Source organism: Leptopilina heterotoma, unplaced genomic scaffold (assembly GCF_015476425.1).
Source record: "Leptopilina heterotoma isolate Lh14 unplaced genomic scaffold, ASM1547642v1 Lhet_14, whole genome shotgun sequence".
Classification (NCBI taxonomy): domain Eukaryota; kingdom Metazoa; phylum Arthropoda; class Insecta; order Hymenoptera; family Figitidae; genus Leptopilina; species Leptopilina heterotoma.
In genome coordinates, this window is record NW_025110859.1 from 5,129,644 (window position 1) to 5,146,999 (window position 17,356).

At 21.0% G+C, this 17,356-nt stretch overlaps 1 protein-coding gene across 5 annotated transcripts in view; it reads left to right on the forward strand.

The window, feature by feature from the left end:
- LOC122498043 (protein yellow-like) overlaps positions 1–17,356 on the forward strand; it is a 29,963-nt gene that overhangs the window by 10,851 nt on the left and 1,756 nt on the right. For 4 of the 5 annotated variants that reach the window (XM_043605556.1, XM_043605560.1, XM_043605558.1 and 1 more), the window contains 4 exons: positions 3,792–3,931; positions 9,041–9,382; positions 13,086–13,335; positions 14,018–14,381. In XM_043605556.1, the coding sequence (XP_043461491.1) occupies positions 3,792–3,931; positions 9,041–9,382; positions 13,086–13,335; positions 14,018–14,381 (1,096 nt within the window). Of the gene's footprint in view, positions 1–3,084; positions 3,146–3,791; positions 3,932–9,040; positions 9,383–13,085; positions 13,336–14,017; positions 14,382–17,356 lie in introns of those variants that run through there. The other variant, XM_043605559.1, reaches the window with a different exon arrangement.

Consider the following 17,356-nt stretch of genomic DNA (forward strand, 5'->3'; position numbering starts at 1 on the left):
TAATTATAAAATGTTTCTGAAATTTGGAACATATTTTTAAAAGAATTTTTTTTCATTAGAATATAATGAAAATCTGATTTTAGAAAATAAATTAATAAACTATTAATTTAATAGTTAACTAAGCAACAATTCGCGCACTAAAGCGCGTGGCTAACTTCTTGCCACTTTTTTTTTTTAAATAAAATTAGCAATTTTAAAAAAATATTAGAATTTAAAAATTTTCTAATTTAAATTTTTGTTGAAAACACTAAAAAAATTCAATTTTGGAGAAATTACAAATAATTGCCAAAATTCAATTATTTAAAAAAAAAATTCTTATAAAATTCAACTATAAATACTATAAAATACTAATTCAACTAAAAAATTCAACAAAATTTGAAAAAAATTCTCGTAAAAAACCTAATTATCTTTATAAATAACTTAAATAACAAAATTCTTCTCCAAAGTTCAATTATTTTCATAAATATCAAAAAAATTCTTGTCCTAGTTTCAATTATTTTCAAAAATTTTTCTAATTTCAATGATTTTCAATATCTACTATTTTAATGAAATTTCCCAAAAAGAATTAAATTATTTTAAACATTTTTTAATAAAATTGTATGTAAAAATTTTATTACTTTCATAAATGTCCAAAATATTCTTGTCCTAATTTCAATTATTTTCAAAAATTTTTCTAATTTCAATTATTTTCAATATCTACTATTTTAATAATATTTCCCAAAAAGAATTTAATTGTTTAAAATTTTTTTTTAATAAAATTGTATGCAAACATTTTATTATTTTCATAATTATAATAAAAATTTCACAGGAATTCAATTATTTTCATAAATAATCAAACTTTTTTAAGGAATTCAATTAATTTTTTTTCTAATTTCAATGATTTTCAATATCTACTATTTTAATAAAATTTCCCAAAAAGAATTCAATTATTTTAAACATTTTTAATAAAATTGTATGTAAAAATTTTATTATTTTCATAAATAATAAAAATTTCACAGGAATTCAATTATTTTCATAAATAATAAAACTTTTTTAAGGAATTTAATTACCTAATTTTTTTTCTAATTTCAATGATTTTCAATACCTACTATTTTAATAAAATTTCCCCCAAAAAAAATTCAATTATTTTAAATATTCTTTAATAAAATTGTATGCAAACATTTTATTATTTTCATAAATAATAAAAATTTCACAGGATTATTTTCATAAATAATAAATTTTTTGTAAGGAACTCAATTATTATTTTCATAAAAAATAATTTAAAATTCTAGAAAATAATACCTAATTGAATTAAAATGATGAAAATTATTTTGAAGAAGTTGCAGTAACAATATAAATACCTGCATTCAAATTTTCATAAAAAAAAATTTTTCTAATAGTTTTACATTTGAAAGTATTTTGAAATTTTTAGAAAATAAAGAACAATAAGTATTTAAATATTTGTTTTACAAAAATGATTGTGAAAGATTTAATTTGGAAATTCTGAAAAAATAGGTTTTTTTTATATTTTAAAGAATTTTATTTTTTCATCTTTAAAAATTATCTATGAATATAATTGAATTTTTGAAAAAATATTATTTTATGAATTTTCACAACTTTATTCTATTTAAATAATTCATTTCTCGTTGTTGAATTCTGATAGGAATTGATTTAAAAAAAAATTTCAATTAAAATTTTAGAAAATAATTGAATATTTATTATAACCAGAATTTCAGGAATTAATTAAATTTTAAAAGGTTTTTAAATTAAATTCCTTGAAATTTTAAGGCAAGCAAATGTATAAAAATATTTGTATTTTTATTTTAAAAAATTATTAATTACATTATATTTCTTTAAAAATACTTAAAAGTTTTTCAATAGTTTTATTTAAAAATTCTAAAAAAAAAAATAATTTAATTTTGGAAGAATTACAGTTGCAATTTTTAGAAATAATTAAATTTCATGAGGTTTTTCATTGAAATTATTTGAAATTTTAATTCCAGTGGAAAAATAATGAAGAATAAGTTTTTAAATTTTTGTTTAACAAAAACGATTCAAGTTCTGAATAATTTAATTCAGAAATTCCGAAAAATTGTTTCTTGAAAAAATGTAATTAAAGTTTTCTAAAAATAATTGTATTTCCGAAAATAATTTTAAATACTTCCTCTATGAGGAAGTAAAAATTGAAACAATTGAAAGTTTTGTCAAATTTCATTGAAATTTTAATATTTTAATGAATTTTATTTGTTTATTTTTAAAAATTATTTTTACACTGGAAAGTTGAATTATTTAATAAAAAAATATCTTACATTCAAGTTTCTGTTAGAAATATCTTAAATATTTATTTATTTATTTTTTTATTTATTTTTTATTTATTTTTATTTTAATGTCTTAAATATCTTAAATATCTTTCTGTACGAGTTGTTTAGATAATTAAGTTTAAAAATTAGAAAAATTATACTTTTTAAAAAATGAATAATTTTCATTAAATTTCAAAAAGTTTTGCTAGTTACGAAATAAATTAGAGGAAAAAATAGTTTTCGAATGTAAGAAACAGGAAAATAAGTGGATCTAAAAATAGCGATAAGAAACAATGGATGATTTTTAAAATATTGTGAAATGAAAGATTTATTCTCATCTGTGAGAAAGAAGATTATAAAAAAAAAATGACAAGGAAAAGGGAAATCTAATGAGTTTTCACTGTAACAGCGATTATCTATTGCACCTTGAATTTACAAGGAGCATATCTCGCCAATGACCTATAAGTATGTATTAGAGTATAGAAAAGTGAGAGAGAGAAAAAAAAGAGAGAATGAGAATCTTCTATGAGATGGTAGAAAGGACAGAACATTCTCTTTAATCCTGTATTTGGTTTCACAGACACATTTACTAGGGAATCTTGATTATAATAATATAGCCAACACATCTCACAGTCACATCTCGTGCGTTATCCATTTCACACGTGATTCAGCTTCCCTCTCGTTCAAATTTCTTTTTTTTTCAAGCAAAAAAGAGTTTAAAAGAAAAACTTTAAAAAAATGTTTCAAATCGAGAAAAAATTATAAAAACTAAAATAATTTTTAAAATTGGAATTTTTTCCCCAACAATTTTTATAACAACTTCTAAAAACCTAAGAAATAAAAATTATTTATTACCACAATGCAAGGCAAGTGTATATTTTTGAAATAAAAACAAAAATTGTTTAAAAAATAAAATTTAAATAATGACGATAATTACAATTAAATGTGAACTTTCAAAGTCGCCAATAATAATAAATAGTTGCAAAATAAAAAGGATAAAAAGTGTGAAATGAATGCCCATTAAAATAAACGATAATGGAATAAAAAATTAATGATAATGGACCAAAAACTAAACCGCGATAATGGAGCAAACACGAAACGATAATGGGACGAAAAAAAATTATTAATTAGAAAACAAACTATAATGGCAAAAAAAAAACTTAATATATTATTGAATTAAAAAATCAAAATAATGCATTATTTTTTATTTCAAAAATACTAAATAATGTATTATTTAGATATACATTTCGTTTATTATTAATCATCATCATCATTATTATTAAATAAATAAAAGCGACATATTCAATAAGACGGGAATAAATATAATGAAATTAAAATAAAAATCACAATTAATGAGAATTTTGAAATTAATATTGATAGTGGATTAAAAAAAGAAGTGAAAATAAAATAAAAAAATGAGATATATTGATGATAAAATATACATCTCTTTCTAAATTAAATCTAAAATTAAATTTAATGTTAAATAAAAATTTTAAAAAAATAATTTTTCAGGAGTAACAAGTGTCGTGCCATGGCTATTAACAATGTCATTGGTGGGTTTGAAAAATTTTGTTACACCAGCAACACCAAATCAACTGTCACAAGATCTTCAAGCACCGCCACAAATTTATTCGCCATCAATTTATCCTCCGGTATTTATGCAATTATAATTTATATACTTTTACTAATCAACATTTATCGCACATAAAATTATTTGCCTGATACAAATCGTTAAAGTCTATTTGTCTATAATAATATTTTCATTATCTCTCTCTCTAAGTGAATGCCATTAAATTTTATTCTCAAACTATTAGACAGTATTTATTCTTAAATTATGAGTAGTTAATTAAAAAAAAAGGACTAATTAATTCACACTTTTCAGATAAATTAATCAATTTTAAAGTTTAAACGAATTATTTAGAAACTATCGATTAATTAATTAAAAATTAATTAACTACATATAATAATTTGAATGTTCTTTCATTCATTCACTTTTTCTGTCCCTCACACTCTGAAGTTGTCTTTTGTTTATACTTTTGTTTTTTGTTAACTTTAGATAGATTGTATATTATATTAGTGTTATAATTATTTTTATTTTATAATTAATTAAAAATTGTAATGACAAATAGAAATCATCAGAATTTTTTTCACTTCTCTTTTCATTAAAAGACTAAAATTTTGTTAAATATTATGTTTTGTCAAATTGAAATTATTTTTGTTCTTTACTTCTAAGCAAAAATAGAAAATTGTTCAACAACTGTGATTAAGAAATAGAAAATTTATTTATTTAGCATAATTTTTGATTATGAATCACAATTTTTTTTAACAAAATTATTATTTTGTTTTAGAAAAGGAAGAAAAATATTTGCACAATTTCTATTTTTAATCTTATTTTTGGAACAGGATTTTCCACAGAAATTAAGACATTCAAAAATTTTAAATTCAAACCTTTTTTAAATTAAACAATTTATAAAAGTATTGTTATAAAACATGAAGATATTGATTGCTGAGTGACCGATTTCTTCATTTTTTCTAATAATTAAAAATGACCGAGAGATAAAATCATTATTTTATATTATAAGAATATTGTTACTGTAAGTTCATCAAAATTATTTTCATTATTTTAATTCAATTATTATTTTCTAGAATTTTAAATTATTTTTTATGAAAATAATAATTGAATTCCTTAAAAAAAATTTATTATTTTTGAAAATAATTGAATTCTTGTGAACTTTTTATTAGTTATGAAAATAATAAAATGTTTGTATACAATTTTATTCAAAAACTTTTTAAAATAATTGAATTATTTTTAAAAAATGTTATTTAAATAGTAGGGGAACATAGTCTAGGTCGGCCACCTTTTTGACTTTTGTTTATAACTTTTTTTTAAAAATGAATTTGGACAATTGAAGTATATGGTTGGAAAGTCCTGTTTAATAGGAACATTTTTTCTGTACAAAGTAAATTGACAGGTTTAAAAATGAAAAAGTTATAAAGATTTAAAAAAAAAAAAATTTGTAGTCCAGGTTGGCCATTACAGTCAAGGTCGGCCATGTTTAAAATTCAAAGGGCATTAATCGTTAAAAAAAAAAATAACATGTTTGGAGTTACGGAAAATTGATTCTTTATTGTTTACAGCTTGTAACTTAATGAAATAATAAAATAATAAAAATAAACAATATAAAAAAGTAAATATAAATAAAAAAAAATTTTGCACTAAAATATTAATAAAATTAAATAAAAATATTAATAAGATGATCAATTATATTATGAGTTATACAGAATTGCAGTTTTTGCAAATGAAGTAGCTCGTCCTCAACTTTGCGCATTTTAAACACATAGTGGCCGACCTTGACAGTAAGTAACATTACCGAATTGTTGTAACCATAAAGAAATACGTTTCGGGATTCGATTTTTTACTTTGTTTTCCTTTCAACCATGAGTCCCACAAATTTTCTGCATACTTGCCTTGACGATTCAATTTGTTTTTTATCTTTTATTAATGGTTTTTCACATTATGCACAAAACTTTTTTTGAGCTTTTTTTGTACCGACGTCACAGAAAACACAATTTTCGATTTTCCGAAAATGTAATTGAACAAAAAGTTAGGTTTCACTAAGACAAGCTTCGACAAAAATGCGCGTAGGTGGCGCTAGTGAACTTGACAAAAAAACGCGAGTGGCCTACCTAGACAGTAGGCCAACCTTGACTACATTCCCCTAGATACTTAAAATCATTGAAATGAGAAAAATTTTTTGAAAATAATTGAAATTTTGACAAGAATTTTATTAAAATTTTTAAAAATAATTGAATTTTGGAGAAGAGTTTTATTACTTTTGAAAATAATTGAAATTTTGACGAGAATTTTTTTTAAATTTTGAAATAATTGAATATTATTTCTTTAGAAAATAATTGAATGTTTTAATTGAAATTTTGACAAGAATTTTATTAGAATTTTTAGAAATAATTGAATTTTGGAGAAGAGTTTTATTACTTTTAAAAATAATTGAAATTTTGACGAGAATTTTTTTTAAATTTTGAAATAATTGAATTTTATTTCTTTAGAAAATAATTGAATGTTTTAATTGAAATTTTGACAAGAATTTTATTAAAATTTTTAAAAATAATTGAATTTCGGAGAAGGGTTTTATTACTTTTGAAAATAATTGAAAGTTTGTGAAATTTGTATTATTTATGAAAATAATAAAATGTTTGCATACGATTTTATTAAAATTCTTTTTAAAGAATTGAATTCTTTTTGGGAAATTTTATTAAAATAGTAGATATTGAAAATCATAGAAATTAGAAAAAAATAATTGAAATCCTTAAAAAAGTTTTATTATTTATGAAAATAATTGAATTCCTCTGTAATTTTTATTATTTATGAAAATAATAAAATGTTTGCATACAATTTTATTAAAATTTTTTTAAAAGAATTAAATTATTTTTGGTACATTTTATTAAAAAAATTTTGAAAATAATTGACATTAAGACAAGAGTTTTGTTGACATTTTTGAAAATAATTGAACTTTAGAGAAGAATTTTGTTATTTATAAAGATAATTGTGATTTTAACAAGAATTTTTTTCAAATTTTAAACATAGTTGAATTTTATAAGAAGAATTTTAATTTTTTCTGAAAATAATTGAATTCCTGTGAAATTTTTATTATTTATGAAAATAATAAAATGTTTGCATACAATTTTATTAAAAAATTTGGTAAATAATTGAATTCTTTTTGGGAAATTTTATTAAAATAGTAGGTATTGAAAATCATTGAAATTAGAAAATAAATAATTAAATTCCTTATAAAAAAAGTTTTATTATTTATAAAAATAATTGAATTTCTGTGAAATTTTTATTATTTATGAAAATAATTGAATTCCTTATAAAAATTTTTATAATTTGTGAAAATAATTGAATGTTTTTTGGGAAATTTTATTAAAATAATAGATATTGAAAATCATTGAAATTAGAAAAATGCATTTTATTTTTGAAAATAATTGAAATTGGGACAAGATTTTTTTTCACATTTACGAAAATAATTGAACTTTGGAGAATAATTTTGTTATTTATAAAGATAATTGGGATTTTTACGAGAATTTTTTTCAAATTTTGAACATAGTTGAATTTTATATGAAGAATTTTATTTTTTTTTTTGAAAATAATTGAATTTCTGCAATTATTTGTAATTTCTCCAAAATTGAATTTTTTTTTAGTTTTTTCAACAAAAATTTAAATTAGAAAATTTTTAAATTCCATTTTTTTTAAAATTTCTAATTTTATTTAAAAAAAAGTAGCAAGAAGTTAGCCGCGCACTTTAGCGCGCGAATATTTGCTATTTAATTTTAATATGCTTGCGGCATTGTAGAAAATCTAGTCGTTGAATTTTTCACCTAATTACAAAAATCAAACATTTTTTTAAAATGTTATATCTCGAAATTATTTTCTGTTTGTTTTTGTTTTTAGCGAGGTAAATGGACAATTATTTTAAGTTTCTTTGTAAACACCTGTAATTTACAGATAGATTTCATTGAACATATTTACCTTATATTTATTAAATTAAATATACAATACAATTTAGAAATAGATGAAAAAGAAACAAAAACCTTCAAAACTGTCTGTCAATAAAAAAAAGTCTAAAACTGAAGAGTTAATGACGATCTCAAAAAAAGTGACATGACTAACAAAAAATAAAAATTTTCATGGACCATACAATAATGTAAAGTCCTTTCACGTTATGTATTTAATGATATTACAGAAATCAGGTGGAGGTATATTTAAATAGAATGGGTCTTTGAAAGTTAGTAACCCAACAAGTTTAGATATTTTTTAACCTCATGAAAATTGCGTAAAACTGTTAAACTTGTGTATATATACAGTGAGCGAAAAGACGTATAGATAAAACATTCATTATCTATAATTTTTATGTGTCTAGATTATTCTCTATATATAATTGCCTGGACGTAATTGCAAAATATGATCGTTATACAATGTGTAGCTTAATAATAAAAAGAAACCCCATAAATAACATGCTCGATAACATGTACCCCTTTGAAAATCGAGTTTCAAATTTAATTTCACAAAAACCAATTTCGACAGGAGAAAATAAAAATATAATATCGGAGGACGAAACAAAATTTATTGAATGTTGAAACTTCTACCAAGAAAAATAAAAAAAATTTATTAAACAATAAAAAGTATCGAAATTTTAATTATTTTTAAAAAATTTTTTAATTTAAACGATTTTCAATATTTACTATTTTAATAATATTTCTCAAAAGAATATTTTTGTTAAAAAATTGTGATTCATAAACAAAAATAATGCAAAATAAATAAATTTTCTATTTCTTAATCACATTTGTTTAACAATTTTCTAATTTTCTTCAGAAGTAAAGAACAAAAATCAATTAACAAATTTGAAATCGATTATAAAAGAAAGAAAACATGTTTTGTAGAATATACAGAATTATTAATTCGCGTTTCGTGACTTTTCGAACAATAAATTTCGTATACCCTTCTTCCGTATTTTCACCAAAGAAACATTTTCTTCTCACAATCGAAATAACAACAATTTATCGCCCATTACACACGAGAATCGTGATCAAAAGTTTAGGAAAAGAAAAAAAAACACACAAAACAAAACGAAGAGAGATCGATTGAAGAAGAAATTGCGATGGGCTTTTATATATATACACATTTACAGGAAGAACAAAGGTAAATTCAACTAAACTGTGTTTTGCCATTTCATTTCAATAAACAGGTAACTGTCACGCAGAACGGCAAAGGCTTTCCAATTCACACGACTTGCAATTATCCTTATCACGATGACACGTCATTGGATCAAGGATTATTGAAACCACCATGTAGTGAGGATCAACGATATCCCCCAAATCCAATAAATAATTGGATGATTGAAAATTATCAGAATTCAGGATATGAGAAGAAAATCAAAAGTGGACGTGAAATTGATGCGCAATTAAATCGTCTTAATTTCAATTCACCATCGCTAATTGATGAGAAAAATAAAGGAATTTATAAACCTGATCTCTTATATAATAAACCGGTGGAAAATTATGAGTACGTTGGTCCGGCGATGGAATTGGTAATTTTTATTCATCAATTATTTGACAATTTTTTTGAAACTAGAAAAACTTTTTTTTTCAATAAAAGGCCTCGGATAGTCTTTAAGATTCGAAAAAAAGTCGAAAAAAAGTTGATTATTTAATTCGTTGTTGTCACAAAAATTTTATTTTACCTTTCCATGATATTTCACTGATCTATAAATTCAATTATTCAAATGTTCTAAACATTAAACAAATGTTCATTTATTATTCAAATAAATATTTAAATATTTGTTATTTATTTTTGCACGAAAATTAAAATCTGTCGAATTTTATTAATTGCTTGTTATTATGAAACCTTCTATTTAATTATATCTAAAAACTAAAACTGTAACCCTATTAAATTTTAACTATTTGTTTAGAATTTCAGGGTGGTTACTTTTTTCATAAAAAAAAAAATTCACGGTCATTTGGCAATTTTTTTATGGCTACAAAAACAAATTTTCTACAAAATTACGTATGGATTTCAAAATTTATCAATTTTTAGAAAAAATAAAACTTTAAAAAGGATCAAAATATTTTCTGACCAATTTTTTTTATGACCATTGAATTCCTCTCAAAAAATTACTATAGAAATAATTTTATTAAATATTTAAAATATTTTCTTCATGTAGTTCAAAATATATATAGGATTCAGGCTTCACAGTGTCCCTAAAAAGTATTTTAGGGGAAATACGGGACTAAAAATTAAAAAATAGGGAACTTTTAGGGGACCATAAGAATTGCTTAAATAAAGATAAAAATATAATTTATTTATAAATAGATACTCAAAAAAATGTTATATTAAATTTATTTACAAATTTCTTCAAAAGTAAAATTATTCGAAAACATCAATAGTTTTATTTAAAATAAAAATTTAATCATTTTTTCATTGGAATTAAGATGTTCCAAAATTTCAAATTCAGACCTTTTCATATTGAACAACTCATGAGAATATTATTATTTATTTATTATTATGAGTTTATTATTTATTTATTTATTTTAATTTTTTTTATTATTTTATTATTTATTTATTATTTATTTATTATTTATTTATTATTACTCGGAGTGATCCATTTTTAGAATTTTTAACTAAAATTCTACTTTAAAAATCAATAACATCAATTATTATTCAATTAAATTTAAAAAAAAAATTAATTTTTCAGAAATTTTAGTGAAAAGTACGAAAAACAATAATTTAATTCTACGAGAAATCAATTATTTAAATACAAAAATAAATAATACTGAATCTTTCTTAAAATTTAATTTTTACGAAGAATTGTATTAACAACTTTTGAAAATATTTAATTTCTTTTAAGGAATTTAATTAAAATTTTAATGAAATTTATTATATTCAAGAATTTTATAACGATTTTTGGAAATAGTTGAAAACTTATTGAAGAATTTTATTAAATTTTTTAAAAATAATTGAATTCATGAGAAGAATTTTATTAAAATTATCGAAAATAATTCACTTCTTGAGAAGAATTTTTAAAAAAATTTTTGGACAATAATTTAATTCTTGAGAAGAATTTCCCTATCTATTTATAAAGATACTTTAATTCTTGACGAGAATTTTTAAACAATTTTGAAAATAATTTAATTTTTGCAAAGAATTTTATTACTTTTCAAAAAAATTGAATTCTTGTGATAAATATTAATATTTATCAAAATAATTGAATTTTGTAAAAGAATTTTATTAAAATTCCTAAGAATAATTGATTTTACGGGAAGAATTTATGCGATTTTTTTTTATCAAGCTAATTGAATTCTTTTGCAAAATTCCTTAAAAATTTTTGAAAATAATTGATTTTCTGTGACGATTTAAATGTTATTTATGAAAATATTTCAATTATTGCAACGAATTTTATTGTTTTATTGAATAATTGAATGTTTCTTAAAATTGAATTCTTTCCTCAAGTTTTAATACAATTTTTAATAATAATTGCATTTTCAAGGAATTTATTTAAAATTGTATTAAAAATATTTGAAATTCCGCGATGAAAATAATTGAATTCGTAAATGAAATTTTTATTATTTATGAAAATAATTGAATCTTTTCGTGGAATTGTATCAACAAATTTTTTCTTTAATTAAATTTGTTGATAAATTTTATGAAAATAGTAAATATTTAAAAACATTGAATTGCAAAAAACTTTTGAAAATAATTGAAATGTTGCAAAGAATTTTATTTAAATTTTTGGCGAAAAATTTTGCTATTTATAAAAATAATTGAATTCTTGACGAGATATTCTTTAAAATTTATAAAAATAATTGAAATGTTGCAAAGAATTTTATTTAAATTTTTGAAAATAATTGAGTTCTTGAGAAGAATTTAAAAAGAAATTTTGACAATAATTTAATTCTTGAGAAGAATTTCCCTATCTATTTATAAAGATAATTTAATTTTTGACGAGAATTTTAAAAAAAATTTGAAAATAATTTAATTTCTGTAAAGTATTTTATTGCTTTTCAAAAGAATTGAATTCTAGTGGAAAATTTTGATATTTATCAAAATAATTGAATTTTAGAAAAGAATTTTATTAAAATTCCTTAGAATAATTGATTTTACGGGAAGAATTTATGCGATTTGGTTGTTTATTAAGCTAATTGAATTCATTTGCAAAATTACTTAAAATTTTTTGAAAATAATTGATTTTCTGCTACGAATTAAATGTTATTTATGAAAATACTTGAAATTCTGCAATGAAAATAATTAAATTCGTAAATGAAATTTTATTATTTATGAAAATAATTGAATCTTTTCGTGGAATTGTATCAAAAAGTTTTTTCTATAATTAAATCTGTTGATAAATTTGATGAAAATAGCAAATATTTAAAAATATTGAATTGCGAAAAACTTTGAAAAATAATTAAAATGTTGCAAAGAATTTTATTTAAATTTTTGAAAATAATTGAATTTTTGGCGATAAATTTTGCTATCTATAAAAATAATTGAATTATTGACGAGATATTTATTAAAATTTATAAAAATAATTGAATTCATGTAAAGTATTTTATTAAACTTTGTTTAAATTGTTTAAATAATTGAAATTTTGCCAAGAATTAAATTAAAATTTTTGACAATAATTGAATTCTTGAGAAGAATTTTAATATTTATCAAAATAATTGAATTTTGGAAAAGAATTTCACTAAAAATCCTTAAAATAATTGATTTTATGGGGAGAATTTTGTTGGTTATCAAGATAATTGAATTCTTTTGCAGAATTACTTACAAAATATTGAAAATAATTGATTTCCTGCGACGAAAAAAATAGGGGAAATTGTCAAAATAGGGTACGTTTAGGGGCCAAAATAAAAAAGGGGACTTTTAGGGAAATAGGGGACAGACTGTGAAGCCTGAGGTTTATTCTCCCCTTAAATAAAATTGTTCGAAAAACAAATTTCTTTTACTCTCTAAATTAGAATTTCCAAAAATATTTATTTACTAATTTAAATTTTTTTGAATTAATTTTGAATTAATAATGTTTGCTTCTGAATTAGTAAATTTTACTAACGAATTTAGTAGAAATTACTATTTATTAGTAAAATTTACTAATTCAAAATCAAAAAGCAAGTCAGTAATTCAAATTAGTAAAAATTTTTACTAATTAAAATTTAGAGAGTACAGTTTTTTGGTATAAAAGAAAGTAAAAATTTTGCAACCGAAACTAAAAAACAATTCTTTCCTCTATAATATTTTAGGAATATTTTTGGAAAACGGTAGATTTTGAGTATGAAAGTGAAGAAGCTCGAAACCGAGCTCGTTTCGAAGGTTCCTACATTCCGGAGAACAATTTACCCCTAGGACTTGAAGTTTGGGAAGACAGAGTCTTTATCACTTTGCCGAAATGGAAAAGTGGCATTCCAGTAACTCTCACGACTGTTCCACGATATTCAGCAACTAAAAGCCCGAAGTTGAAACCGTATCCTAATTGGGAATGGAATAATGCTGGTAAGACTTCTATTTATATATGTATAGAATATATGAAATAGATACAACAAAGTAGTAGAAAAAAAAAGATAAATAAAAATAATAGAACTTTCTCCTCGCCAGAAGGCCAGTATATCTTCTTAATTAAGGAAAAAGAAAAATCTCGAAGACGTGACTTGTTTCCGATACATTACTCGTTCGAATAAAATTTGCATCAATCTTTGGATTGTCTTCACTTATTTTTATATATCTAGAGTAGAATCTTGTTTTCCCTTTCAATCTCAATATTTTACTCTCAATTAAAAAATCCTGTTCGCAAAACATTTTATTCAATTATAAAATTACCAACTGATTACCAACTCTATAATTTTCTTATATACAATTCTTGGTAAATTTATCTCATAGAAAACTTGGCAAGAGAAAATTTTTTTAGAATGAAAATTAAAACGAATTTTTCTTCTATATAAAGTACTTCTTTTTCAAAAACTAGTTTTTAGTTTAAGTTATTTAATCACTCTCTAGATTTATATTTTTTAAAATAGAACAAAATTATGTTCTTGATAAAGATAAAAATACAAATTCCAAAATTTTTAATTGTATCAATCAAATTTAAAAACATGGAATAAATCAATAAAAAAATAATTTCAGTTTATTATAAAATCGTATGAAATTCGTTTTTCATTTCTCTTTTTCTTTTTTAAAGGAAATTGTGAAGGACTCACCTCAGTGTTCAGAATTCAAGTAGATGATTGTCAACGTCTATGGGTTTTGGATTCAGGAAAAATTGACATCACAAATAGTACAGAGCAAATTTGTCCACCGGCAATCTTCATTTTTGATTTGAAAACAGACCGTCTTCTTCACAAATACGTTTTTCCCAAGGACCACATCAAGGAGGATTGTCTTTATTCAAATATAATCGTCGATGTCAGACATGGCTTCTGCGAGCTTGCCGTCGCCTATATTTCCGATGTTTTTCGATTTGGGGTCGTTGTTTATGATCTCCTGTCAGATTCATCATACAGATACGAGCACCATTTCTTCTATCCGGATCCCTTATCTGCAAGGTAAATTATTTTCAATCAAATTTTCTGATTTCAATGATTTTCAATATCTACAATTTTAATAAAATTTCCCCAAAAAGAATTCAATTCTTTTAAAAAAATTTAAATAAAATTGTATGCAAACATTTTATTATTTTTATAAATAATAAAAATTTCACAAGAATTCAATTATTTCCAAAAATAAAATTAAAATTCTTCTTATAAAATTCAACTATGTTCAAAATTTGAAAAAAAAAAATTCTAGAAAAAATCCCAATTATCTTTATAAATAACAAAATTCTTCTCCAAAGTTCAATTATTTTAATTTTCATAAATGTCAAAAAAAAATTCTTGTCCTAATTTCAATTATTTTCAAAAATTTTTCTCATTTTAACGATTTTCAATATCTAGTATTTTAATAAAATTTCTCAAAAAGAATTCAATTATTATTTTAAACATTTTTTTAATAAAATTGTCTGTAAACATTTTATTATTTTCATAAATAATAAAATTTTTTATAAGGAATTCAATTATTTTCATAAAAAATAATTTAAAATTCTAGAAAATAATAATTGAATTAAAATGATGAAAATAAATTATGAAGAAGTTACAGTAACAATATTCTTATAATAAAAAATAATGATTTTTATTACTTGGTCATCTTTAATTATTATAAAACATGAAGAAATCGATCACTCCGAGTCTTCGACTCGGAGCAATCAATATCTTCATGTTTTATAACAATACTTTTATAAGTTGTTTAACTTAAAAAAGGTTTAAATTTGAAATTTTTGATTTTCTTAATTCCTGTGGAAAATTCTGTTCCAAAAATAAGATTAAAAATAGGAATTGTGCAAATATTTTTCTTCTTTTTTTAAAACAAAATAATAATTTTGTTTAAAAAATTGTGATTCATAAACAAAAATACTGCAAAATAAATAAATTTTCTATTTGTTAATCACAGTTTGCTTAACAATTTTCTAATTTTGTTTAGAAGTAAAGAACAAAAATCTGCATAATTTCAATTTGACGAAACGTATAATATTTAACAAAATTTTAGTCTTTTGATGAAAAGAAGTGAAGAAAATTCTGATGATTTCTATATGTCATTACAATTTTGAATTAATTATAAAATAAAAATAATTATAACATTAATTAATTAATTAATAATAATAAAGTACATGTTCCGGTAATCTGTTCGCAGTTTGAAGTTAGTTGTTGTTTGTTTTTTTGTTTCTTAACTTTTTATAATTTTTTTTTGCAAATATTTTTCATTTTAAAATTAATGTATTGAAAATCATCGAATTTTTGCTAAGAATTTTATCAAAAAATTTGCTAATAATAGAATTCCATCAAAGAATTTTATTATTTAGCAAAATAACTAAATTTTCACAAAGAATTTAATTAAAATTTTTAAAAATCCTAATTAAATTCTTTTGAAGAATTTCTTTGAATTTTTTTTAAACTAATGGACTTTCTTTAATAATTTTAATTGAAAATTTTGAAAGCAATTGAATTTTATGAAGAAGAGTTTTATTGAAATTGAATTTAAAACAATTGAATTTTTGCCAAGAATTTATTAAAATTTTAGGAAATAATTGAAATTCATGGAAATATTTAAAAATATTTGAATTCGTCCGAGGAATTTTATTAAAATTGTTTTGAAAATAATTGAATTCCTGCAAAGGATTTTACTATTTATAAAAATAATTGAATTATTGCGAAGAATTTTATACTATTTATAAAAATAATTGAAATGCTTGGAAGAATTTATTAAAACTTTAAGAAATAATTAAATTGTAATGAAGAATTTTATATAGAAATATTTGATAATAATGAAATTTTTTCGAGAAATTCAATTAAAGTTGTTTCGAAAATAATTCAATTTCTTTAAAGTATTTTATTAAAATTAATTATATTCAAAATAATTGAATTCATCACAAGAAATTTATTATTTTTTGAAAATAATTGAGGCCTTGGATCCAATAACTCGCCCGACGCTCGGAGGAACGCGCGACTGCCAGTCAGTGAGCAGTGAGCGCCTCTGGGCCACTCACTGCTACCCGACTGGTATTAGCGCGTGCCTTCGAGCGTCGGGCGAGTTATTGGATCCAAGGCCTCAATTGAATTCTTTCCATTTTTTTAACGAATATATATTTAAAAATTGCATTGAAAGTATGATTTAATTTTTATATAGAATTTTTTAAAAATATTTTGAGAATAATTGAATTATTTCTTAGAGAATTTTAAATTCTTGTTGAAATTGAATTTTATAGAAATTTTTAAAAATAAATTAAATTCTTTCGTGTAATTTTATTTAAATTTGATTAAAAATTATTTAATTCCTTCAAAGAATTTTTATATTTATAAAAATAGTTGAATTGTTTCGAAGAATTTATTAAAATTTTAGGAAATAATTGAAATTTATGAAAATATTTAAAAATATTTGAATTCATACGAGAAATTCAATTAAAATTGTTTTGAAAATAATTGAATTCCTGCCAAGAATTTTTACTATTTATAAAATTAATTGAATTCTTTCGAAGAATTTGACTACTTATAAAAATAATTGAATTTTTTCGAAGGATTTATTAAAAATTTTAGAAAAAAATTGAATTTTTTCGAAATGTGTTTTAAGATTTTTTTAAAAAGTTGAATCTAAGTTCTTTAAAATTTCTAACAAAATGCATTCAAAATTGAAGTTTTATAAAATTTCAAATTGATATCTTTTAAAGTTCATCTATTTATATATAAATGAAGTTATTTAATAAGAAATTATTGGCAGAAATAGAAAAAATTGAAGGTTTCGTGGTAATTTCATAGTTTATGAGGCAAATTTATTTTGAACATAATAAAAGTTATGAAAATAAATCCAAAATATAACAATAGAGATGAATATTCAAATATGTAAATTAATCTCGGTCTAAGTAAATGTAAATTAGCTGAGTTAACATTCAATTTTATCTAAATTACTATTTTCCTTTTTCTTTTGTCGAGAA